Source organism: Diabrotica virgifera, chromosome 9 (genome assembly GCF_917563875.1).
Source record: "Diabrotica virgifera virgifera chromosome 9, PGI_DIABVI_V3a".
Lineage (NCBI taxonomy): Eukaryota > Metazoa > Arthropoda > Insecta > Coleoptera > Chrysomelidae > Diabrotica > Diabrotica virgifera.
The window spans coordinates 193,268,939-193,280,512 of NC_065451.1; the positions used below are offsets into that span (position 1 = coordinate 193,268,939).

Consider the following 11,574-nt stretch of genomic DNA (forward strand, 5'->3'; position numbering starts at 1 on the left):
ATTATTGTACACCTTCCATTCCTTCGTGATGCCCATTCAGGATTCTGGAAGCCTGTAACAGCTTACACGGGCCTGTACAATTTCGAACTTAGTGCAAAAATTTATAGTGATTTAATAAAATTGGCTACAAAATTAAGCATGATTTGAAAAACTTGAATTTTATTTCGTTTTATGGGGTTTTAGAATAAGCAAAACTTTATGTTGTTCTGAAGCTATTTTCTTGTGGCATTTTTGCAATTAACTAGTTTTGATGGAAAATAAGCCACAATTTTACTAAAAAAATGATTTTATTAACGTTTCGAAACGTTAATAAAAACATTTTTTTAGTAAAATTGTGGCTTATTTCCCATCAAAACTAGTTAAAAGCAAAACTTTTTATCAAGAATGACATTTTTCGCTAGAATTGAAAATAAAAAAGTTTTTTCTCTTGGACACCCCAACCGTGGACACACTGTATAGATTATTCATACACTATTATTCATACTAGACATTCAGCAATGAAATTTTACAACAAACCCCCTTAAATGTTAAAAGAAAAATTTATACTTCCTAGTTTATTCTTTGGACAATATTGTGCAAATGAAAGGAGGAAATTAAAAAAAATCACTTAAGTAAGATAAAGAAAATACCAGAATAAATTTCATCAATAATTTTATTAATGGCACAGTTCTTTGATCTTAAAATATCAAGTAATTTCATCTGCTCATACATCTTCTTGTTATCTCCATAATCCTAAAAGATAAATATATTGTTAAAATTCAAAATAGTGCAAAAATAAACACTTATATGAGACATCCAATACTAAAATGGTGTACCACACAGTTTTAAATTATTTAGCTTTTGTCATTGTATTAATTTAGATTTATAAAGGGTGTCCAGAAACTCTACCGACAAACGAAGACAGGAGATTCCTCAGATAATTTTAAGACAATTTAACTTCCTAAGGGAGCTAGAGCTCTTTGAAGATGGCGCCCTGTAATTAGTTTTTCTTAAATACCTCCAGAACGCTTCTATTTAGAAAAACGAAAATTTGTATACATATTTACTTTCCAGAAATGAATCGATTCCATCCATTGCGAATTTCTAATACCGGTCATAGGCGTCCGTTTTGGGTAGGGCAACGGTTATTTTATCGCATAACTTTTTTGTCTTCAACTTTTAAGCATTTTTGATCTGGATTATTAAATTGTGAGGTATTCTAGTACTAAAAGGTACTCTTACTTTAAGTCGGTAGGACACACCATTTTCTAGAAAAATCGATTTGAAAGTTTTTAGCTTTGGGAATTTGAAAAAAAAATTGAAAACAATTTAAAAAAAAACGATGTATTTTACCAACTTAAAGCAAGAGTAACTTTTAGCACTCGAATATATCATAATTGAATAATCTAGTGTCAAAAATACTTAAAAATTAAAGACAATAAAGTTATGCTATTAAATAACTGTTGACCTACCCAAAACGGACGTCTATGACCGGTACTAGAAATTCGCCGTTAATGAAATCGATTAATCTCTGGAATATAAATAAATGTACCAGTTTTCATCTTTCTGAATAGTTTTTTTTTAATCTTTTTTTTTTAAATTCAAAGAACGAAAAATTTTCAAATCGATTTTTCTAGAAAACGGAGTACCCTATCGACTTAAAGTAAGAGTACCTTTTAGTACAGGAATACCTCACAATTTAATAATTCAGAGTCAAAAATGCTTAAAAATTAAAGACAAAAAAGTTAGGCGATAAAATAACCGTTGCCCTACCCAAAACGGACGCCTATGACCCGTACTAGAAATTCGCAATGGGTGGAATAGATTCACTTCTGGAAAGTAAATAAGCATACCAATTTTTGTTTTTCTAAATAGAAGCATTCTGGAGGTATTTAAGAAAAACTAATTACATGACGCCATCTTCAAAGAGCTCTAGCTCCCTTAGGAAGCATTTTCGGACTAGCTGAATTGGGTTAAATTGTCTTAAAATTATCTGAGGAATCTCCTGTCTTCGTTTGTCAGTAGAGTTTCTGGACACCCTGTATAAGGATACAGGAGATTACAGAAAAACATGAAGAATAAAAATGGACAGAACATGCTTAAATTGTGGTATACATGAAGGTGAATGATTTATTAATAGTTAATAATTTATGGGAACAAGTTTGTAACAGTTTTTAGAAATAGTTAATACGTTCCATGCAGATGGCATACATGTGAGCCACATGATGCCTTTACCAGACGGCACGCATGTATGCCATTAATTATACACATCTTTACTGTGTTATTTTTGACTGTTTAGAGTTTGAAGTCTTAGGATCAGACATCCACACACAACATATTAAATAGATTCTTGTCACCAAAACAGAGAAAATACAAAATAATGGGACCAGAACATATTATTGATTTACAAAAATAAGAAGCGATATTTAAAATAATTAGACTTATCCGAATACGATGAGAGACACAGTGGCTCAGATACAGGATGGGCTAGCACCAACACTGTTTACTTTAGCACTGGAATATGTACTTAGAAAAACATAAGAAGGTATAAACAACATACTTATTGATAAATCAGACCAACTCGTATACGCAGATTGCATAAATATAATAATAAATAATAAAGGTCTTTATTTTTTCTTCAAGTACATACAGTACACAAAACATACAAAATATAAATGCATAATATAATAACAAGAAAGAAAAAATGCCGAAGATCAGTTGGTACTGATTTCAAGAAATCAGCACCTCTGCTTTTCATCTTACACAAGAGAAAAAAAAAAAGATATATTTTTTTTCATGTTCTGTAACAAATCGAAAACCGTCACTAATAGGAACATTTTGTAATTAAATATTGTCCAAAAACTATCACATCGTCTATATATGCTACATAGCAGGTCATTAACTATGGCACATGTGTTACTCAGTTAGAAATTTAGTTTTAAGAGATTTCTTAAAAGATACAATCGACTTTAATTTTAATTCTTTTGCTAATCCATTATATTTATATTTTTGATATTTGACATGTAAATGAGTTTTTGAATTGCTCTGTACGATGTGGTGGAGTTGTAATTGTATTTTTATATCTTGTATTGACATTATGTAAGTCAGTTTTATATACAGGGTGTCCCGAAAAGATTGGTCATAAATTATACCACACATTCTGGGGTCAAAAATAGTTCGATTGAACCTAACTTACCTTAGTACAAATGTGCTCATAAAAAAAGTTACAGCCCTTTGAAGTTACAAAATGAAAATCGATTTTTTTCAATATATCGAAAACTATTAGAGATTTTTTATTAAAAATGGACATGTATCAATCTTATGGCAGGAACATCTTGAAACAAAATTATAGTAAAATTTGTCCACCACATAAAAATTTTATGGGAGTTTTGTTCCCTTAAACCCCCCTAAACTTCTTTGTACGTTCCAAATAATTCATTATTGTGGTACCATTAGAAACACAACGTTTTTAAACCTTTTTTGTATCTTAGTATTTTTTCGATAAGCCAGTTTTTATCGAGATGCGGCTTCTTTTTTAATATATTTACATAAAAATTTTATGGGGATTTTGTTCCTTTAAACCCTCAAATGTTTGTGTATGTTCCAATTAAACTATTATTGTGGTATCATTAGTTAAACACAGTGTTTTTAAAACTTTTTTACCTCCTAGTCTTTTTTTGATAAGTCACCTTTTATCGAGATGCGGCTTCTTTTTCAAAATATACCTAAAAATGTAAATTATAAATAAATTTTCAGATTATTTACAGGTCTATAATTGTACTTAACCGTATAAAAATATGTGGTGGATTCGACAAATATTCAAAATATCTTGATAAACACTGGCTTATCAAAAAAGTACTAAGAGACAAAAAAGTTTTAAAAACATTGTGTTTAACTAATGGTGCCACAATAATAATTTAATTGGAACATACACAGAAGTTTGGGGGAGTTGAAGGGAACAAAACCCCCTTAAAATGTTTATGGGGTGCACAAATTTCACTTTAATTTTGTTTTAAGATGTTGCTGCCATAAGAATGCCACATGTCTATTTTCAATAAACAATCTCTAAGAGTTTTCGGTATATAAAAAAAAATCGATCTTCATTTTGTAAATTCAAAGGGCTGTAACTTTTTTTGTGTGCACTATTGTATATATGTAAGTGAGGTTCAATCAATCTATTTTTGACCCCAGAATCTGTGGTATAATTTATGACCAATCTTTTCGGGACACCCTGTATAACTTTTTTAAAAAGATATGCTGGTAATGAGTTTTTGATGATTTTATGGAATAGACAAGCAGCATGTAGATATCTTCTCTTTTCCATTCTCAACCATTTTACGTGTTTTAGTTTGTGAGAAATAGGCTGGTGTCTTCTTACACCACAGATCAGACGAAGACACGAATTTTGAACCACCTGAATTCTTCTCCTGTCATCTGAACTAATACAAGGCCCATACACAACATCACCATAGTTAAATTTAGATAAAAACTAAACTTTCACACAGTATTCTTTTTACCTTGTAAGATAGATAGCGGTGATTATGATAAATTATTGTTCTTAAACTGAGAAATGCTTTACTGACACAGGTGTTAATATGTTTTGTAAATTTTAGGTGATTATCTAAAGTTAAACCTAGATTTTTTGCACTAGTTACAGGTTTAATGATTTCATTATCAACAACTATTTCAATGGTGTTACTCATCTCTAGATATACCCGGCTAGGACCACAAACCACCAGATTAGTTTTTTTAGAGTTTATATTTAATGCATGATTTCTTGCCAATCAACCAATGATTTAATATCCTGATTAACAGTCTCAATAGCACTTATATATCATGAGCAGAACCAAACCAAGAGGCAAGAATATGTATAGAGACTTAAATCACTTGCTAAACAAATAGGTCTGTCAATAAACACAAAAAAAACTAAAACCCTAGTTCAAAGTTGATCAGGGAGGGCAACATGACCCTATGCGACAGTTAACAACTTAAAAAAAGTAGATAGCTGTATCTATTTAGGGGGCATTCATTTATTTATTTATTCATCAACGGGATACATACAAAATACAATAAAGCAGAGCTTTTGTCATAATAATGAAAATATAAAAATTAGATACACGTAAAACTACAACCATAAAACACAAACATAAAAAATAAAAAAGAATATAAGTAATTTTCAAATGATGAAGACAACTGATTCAATTACAACAGTTAAATCTATTTATTTTTTTTTCAAATTCAACATTCTATTGTTTAATAGAGGAAATTAAAGAACCAAACAGATCTATTAGATGACTAAACTTGTTTCCATACAGGGTCAATTTGCTAATTGGTGCATATTGACCATAATTTGTAGCATGCCGTTGTTCTTTGAATATTTGTGGATTTCGTGTCAATCTAGCAGGTATATTAAAGTACACAAGACTTATCAATTCTTCGGAGTTAATAACACCAGAGATAATTTTGCGAAGATAACAAATATCCAACATGACTTTTCTGCATTCAAGAGTTTGTAAATTTAATCTCATTAATATATTGTCATAAGTATAATTTCTAACTGTTAAACCCATCTTAAAAGCTGCAAAACGTAAAAATGTGTTTTGAACCTTTTCAATATTTAGGATTTGATATGCATAACTATGTGACCAGATAATAGAACCATATTCAATAATTGATCTCACGATACTGCAATATAAGATTTTTATTGTGTGAATTGACAAATCTTTTGATGAACGTAATACAAAACCCAACCTTAAATGCCTTCGAAACAGTATGGTCCATGTGAGAGTAAAATGTTAATTTACAATCAAATCTTATACCTAAAACCTGAATTTCGTTCACACATGTGACAGGAGTATTATTAATAAAATATTGATGGTGAATAGGCGAATGGGATCTAGCAAAAGTTATTAAAAAGCATTTATTAATATTAAGTTCTATATCATTTCTACCACACCACTCATAAAAATCATTTACTTGTGACTCAAGCTGAGAAATGTTATCCTCATTTTTGATAGTCTTATATATTTTAACATCATCAGCAAACATTAAAAAGTTAACTTCCTTAAAAATAGAGTGAACATCATTCAAGAACAAATTCAACAAAAGGGGGCCACAGAAGGAACCTTGCCGTACTCCAGATGTAGCTGTAAAAGCATTAGAAAGAAAACATCCTATTTTTACACTTAAACTTCGATTAGTCAGGTAACTTTGCATCCAATCAAAAAGACTTCCAGAATTACCATATGCTGTAAGTTTCTCAAGTAAGATATTATGATTGACCCTATCGAATGCTTTAGAAAAGTCAGTATAGATGGAATCTACTTGTAACTTGTTTTCCAAAGCAATAACAAGGTCATTCTGATAAAGAAGTAAATTAGTTACTGTAGATTTACCCTGTACAAAACCGTGCTATTCATTCACCAGAATACTACTGATTCACAAGTAAGCTTCTTAGTAACTAAATAATCTAATAATTTTGGAACTGCTGATAAAGTACAAACTGCTCTGTAGTTTTCAACATTTGACTTTCAAGTATTATGTAACGCGATTTTTGACTCCCCTCCCCCTATGTAACGCAACGTAATGGGACGTTTAAGTATAATGTAATGCAATTTTTGAAGATTTTTGACCCCCCCTCCCCCCAACCTGCATTACGTAATACTTGAACAGCCCCTTAGGAGTCAACAGTACACTTACAGCATCTTCAATGGAGAGGCCATGTATGTAGGATGGAAGAAAACAAACTTTAAATAAACTGTTGAATGCAAGTGAAGCTACCTATTGGAAGGCTGAGAAAACAATGGGAGGATGCTGTGGTCAAGGATGTAAGAAATCTCCCTGGCAATTGATTTTGGAAGAGAATGGCTATAGACATTGGGCGGAATGCGTAAAACATAGTACCTACTAATGCTTCAAGTATGTACTACAATTTTGAAGATTTTACTACACCTATAAAGCATTAAATGCTTTGTAAGTGTAAAACACTCACAAAGCATTTGTAAGCGTAGTAATGCTTTGTAAGTGTAGTAAAATCTTCAAAAATGTAGTACATACTTGAAGCATTAGCAGGTACTACGTTTTATGCATTCCACCCATAGAATGTAACGATTGGAGAGGTTTGATTAGGGAGGCCAGGGCCCGAATTTTGCTGAAAGCTATAGAATGGGCAAAAAGAAGGCCAGACCAAACCAGAAATTGACTAGGCCATTTGGTTTTCAAAAACCATGTTTAGGGTCTATATAAGAATACTGTTGAACACAAAATAAATTAGCAAGATGATAAGCACCAAGTGATAGCCTGAGATACATAGTCAAGAAATCAAAAACTGGAAAATAGTTAATCTTTGTCTAAGAATGTTGTGGCTTAGAAACCTGCGAGAATGGTTTAACAGATCCTCTGCATCCCTTTTCGGAGCTGCTGTCAACAAATTTCATAGTCAACGCTCAATAATCTAGCACAGCACATGAAGAACAAGAAAGAAACTTTACTACACTATCTTTTGTTCAACATACACGTGTACATTAATTATTCAATTTCTCAAAAAAGTGTACATCAGTTCAGGCTTCTATCAGCCTCTTATGTTCTAGCATACTTGTCTTACACTATGATTTTTCAATTCTTCAAGTTTCTCTATAACATCGTTAGGTATTTCACATTTTTTTATGTCCGAATTCGTCAAATCTATTTTGAGTTTTCTCAAGTTTTCCACATAATGTCTGTATATCCTATTATGTGTTTCGTAAATTAAAGGAGGGGCTATTTTTCTCAACTCTATCATACGTTCTATGCATTGTTTAACACCAACTTCGTCATCTACGATAAAAAGATATATAAAAGTTAAATAATTAATTAACATACATCGACAAAAGAATATTAATTTACCTACCCATCAAAATAAAAACGTTAAAAAATATTTTGAATTTGAATTATTGAGGTTAGTTTCAACTGTCATCATTTGTCTTTGTCATCAACTGTCATGTTATTTTACCTAGCTGTGAACCGAGAAGAACAGACCACCGATAGAAAAGTAGTGTTTTAAAGTTTATAGTTTATTATCAAAGAAATCAAATTAATAATATAATTTGGTTGTATAAAATAATATATATAAAATAAGAACTATTTACTTCAAGACATATCTCAAATTATTATAGCGCCTACATATCTTGACAAGTTTATATACAGCATATTTGACAATTATTTCAAATGGCCCATTAGCTCAGTTGGTTAGAGCGTCGTGCTAATAACGCGAAGGTCGTGGGTTCGATCCCCCCATGGGCCAGTTGTTTTTATTTTTCTTTTAATAAATTTTATTATTATTTAATAAGATTAATTACATTTAATCCATTAAGGAACCGATAACTGAATAATATAAATATTTTTCAATAATTTGTAGTTTACACTGTTGGTAAATAAAGTGTTTTTCAATTAAATGCCGTTAATTACCTGACCTGTGTTCCGTAGAAGTCGCTTTCCATCCTTTTTGTTAAACTGTTCCCAGTGTTCATTTTTTGTTCTTTTTACCAATTGCTTTGTTTCATTTCGTATTCTTCTAAATAGGTGTCTCTGGATTCTGGAGTGTTTGATGTTTTATACTTCATGTAGGCCTCTCTCTTCTCTTTACATTTCTCTTTTATTTCTTTTCTGAACCATGTTGTATTGTTGTTGTTTCTTTTGTTCAGTGTGACTTTGCGTTTTCTAGAGCTTCTGTTGCTGCCGTTTCTGACGAATGATAATAATCAATCGTAATTCTATGACAATGATCTGTTTTCGTTTTCATCTATATTTATTTCGTCCTACGTTAAATTGATATTTAAATTATTAAAAAATCTTGCCTTATTATAGGTACGATACGCAGGGCCGCATTTAGGTCAATTGACGCCCTAGGCAAAAAATGTTATTTGATTTTAATTTTTATATAGGTACATACTATGTAATATTTTTTGTACAGTATTTTTGCCGCCCTCTCATAATATGCCGCCCTAGGCAATTGCCTATATTGCCTAATGGATAAAGCGGCCCTGACTATACGATACAGTATTTGAATCTATATTTATCAATATAGAGCTTTAAAAAAAATGGCAGTTTAAGTTTCTCGCAAAATACCGTTTAACCTTCTATTTTCTGTTTAGAAACATTCTTCCTTTATTATTTGGTACATTATTTTTAGAACAAATTTATTATTTGCTGAATTTTCCTTAAGTCAGGAGCGTACCAATATTTTAAAAGATTAGGTAATAGTTTACTAAAAGATCTGCTAGATCTTTTTTAATGTCCAGGACATTCAAACATTAATAGAACTTTGATAGTACACTCCTGGAATGTTTTGTGTTGGTAGGGTGTACGTACAATAACATTCATTTTTATTTATATATAAGAGGAAATATTTAGATGGCTATTAAAAAATAACGGTTCGTGATAGAAAAGTGAAACTTTAGGACTGTATGTATCTTTTGATTCTACATCATATAAAATTAAAAAAGAAAAGTTTGTCCAAAAAAATAAAAAATAATTATGACGGGGCAAGCCCCCTTTTCACTTAGGTCACTCGTACCAACTAAGAAACCTTCACGGGTTCATGTACAACAATTTTGATTAAGGTCATCATATGATGGAATGCATAGTTTGAGAGCCCATAAGGTACATACATACATACAAACATTCATTTTTATTTATATAGATTTGCATATCATATCAATATTGTGGAGTAACATATTATAATTTTTCTTCTTCAATGATAGTAGGTATGAAATATACGTCAATTTGACAATTTCAATTGACAATGAATTATTTAAGAAAGTTGCAAGATTTCTCCACTATTCGCGCACGATCGTTTCTTGTATTCCCTCCAAGTACTTGCACACGGCGAATAGAAACGGACTTCGTTTGCGACAAAATGCAAAAAATTCATACGAAAGCTGCACTCTTTACCTTTAAAACACATTTTGATTTTTGGGAAAGTTCGAGTTTGGCAAGCAAAGCGAGAGGTCGTGTGGCCCGTGTATTGGCGGTAAGGTAATTTCGGATTCGAAACCTATCACAATAAAAACACCGGTTTTTAAAAGACCTATCGTTATCGTTATCGATAATCGTTAAACTTAAAAAGCGTTCTTGTGCGAAATAAAAATAAACTTCTAAGTGTATAATAATATTTGTATTAGTGCTGAGGATAACATTTAACATTTAATTTAAAATGGCCAGTGGCGGAACAGGAACAATCCGAAAGGAAGCCTATAAAAAGAATGAAGAACTATCTGATAGTAGCGACGAAGAATCTAAGAAGAAAAAATATAAAGAAGATAAATTATATTTTGAAAAGAGTAACCTGACGAGACGAACACCGAATAAAAGCAACGACACAAATGAAGAGATGATAAAAATGATGCGGGAAGTTATGTGGAAAAATGATGAAATGATGGCAGAAATAAGAACCATACGGAAAGACCAAAAAGAAACGATGGAATATATTTAGGAGATGAAAGAAAAAAACGAAAAATTGGAAGAAGGTTTAAAAATGGCAAACAATAGAATAGAACAATTGGAAAAAGATAGACGGAGAAATAATATAATATTAAAAGGCCTAACACTAGATGCTACCGACGGAAAGCCTGTAAAGGAGTCAGTAGAACACTTCATAGGAAGAAATCTGAAATTAGAGGTCAAACTGAGAGGAGCGGTGAAGATCGGCGACCAAATCTTTGTAGCAGAAATGGAAAACCTAACGGATAAGCTGAGTGTACTAAAAAACAAAGGAAAACTGAAAAATCTACAGGGACAAAAGGTGTATATAGAATCAGATTTAACAAGAAAGGAAAGGGAAATACAAGCAAAAATTAGGAAAATGGCAAAAGAAGAAAAAGACAAAGGTAATACTACGAAGATAGGATATATGAAACTGGAGATTAATGGAAAGGAGTGGAAATGGGACCATAATAAAGAGAAACTTATACAAACTCACAGAAATATCGGGGAAGGGACTCCAAAAAACTAAAAGAAAATAATGAGACCGGACCCACAACAATGACGACCAAGGCAATGAATGGGAAAAGCGATAGGGAAAAAGATTATACAAAGGTAAACAAGGATGAAAATAGGAAGAAGGGGAAAGCTAGATTGCAGAAAAAAGGAGAGATAAAAATGGGAACATGGAATGTGAGAAGCATCAATGGAAAAGAGGAAGAACTGGTAGAAGATATGATAAGACAAAAATAGAAATACTAGGAATAACAGAAACGAAGATGAAAGGAAAAGGTCTTAAGAAAATACACAAAGGATATTGGTTACTTTGGGTAGGAGCGGATACAAAAGAGAGAGCAAAAGAAGGAGTCGGGATAATAATTGCACCGAATAGACTACAACACGTTATAGAAGAAACATATGTTAACCAGAGAATATTATCGGTGAAAATGAAACTGATGGACGAAGAAATATGGACAAAAATAACAGCCTAAGGAGTAAATGAAGATGCAAGAAAGGAAGGGAAAGATAAATTTTTCGAGGAGCTCCAAATGCAAATTGATATTGGGGAAGAAAACATAATTGTAATGGGAGATCTAAACGGTAGAGTCGGAAACAACAACAGCGGAATAGAGGAGT

General features: G+C 31.6%; 1 protein-coding gene and 1 non-coding gene across 2 annotated transcripts; one reads left to right on the plus strand and one right to left on the minus strand.

Annotated features, from left to right (window-relative positions):
• Nucleotides 1-588: 588 nt before the first annotated feature.
• On the minus strand, nucleotides 589-7,983 carry LOC126892924 (uncharacterized). The gene is made up of 3 exons (XM_050662840.1): nucleotides 7,868-7,983; nucleotides 7,583-7,794; nucleotides 589-732 (listed from the first exon to the last, which is right to left on the minus strand). Exons 1-3 carry the CDS (start codon nucleotides 7,869-7,871, stop codon nucleotides 604-606), a joined length of 345 nt encoding a protein of 114 aa, XP_050518797.1. The 5' UTR covers nucleotides 7,872-7,983; the 3' UTR covers nucleotides 589-603.
• A 203-nt stretch (nucleotides 7,984-8,186) lies between these two features.
• Trnai-aau (transfer RNA isoleucine (anticodon AAU)) lies at nucleotides 8,187-8,260 on the plus strand. The gene has a single exon. It is a non-coding gene; the product is annotated as a tRNA-Ile (tRNA).
• The last annotated feature ends 3,314 nt before the right edge of the window (nucleotides 8,261-11,574 follow it).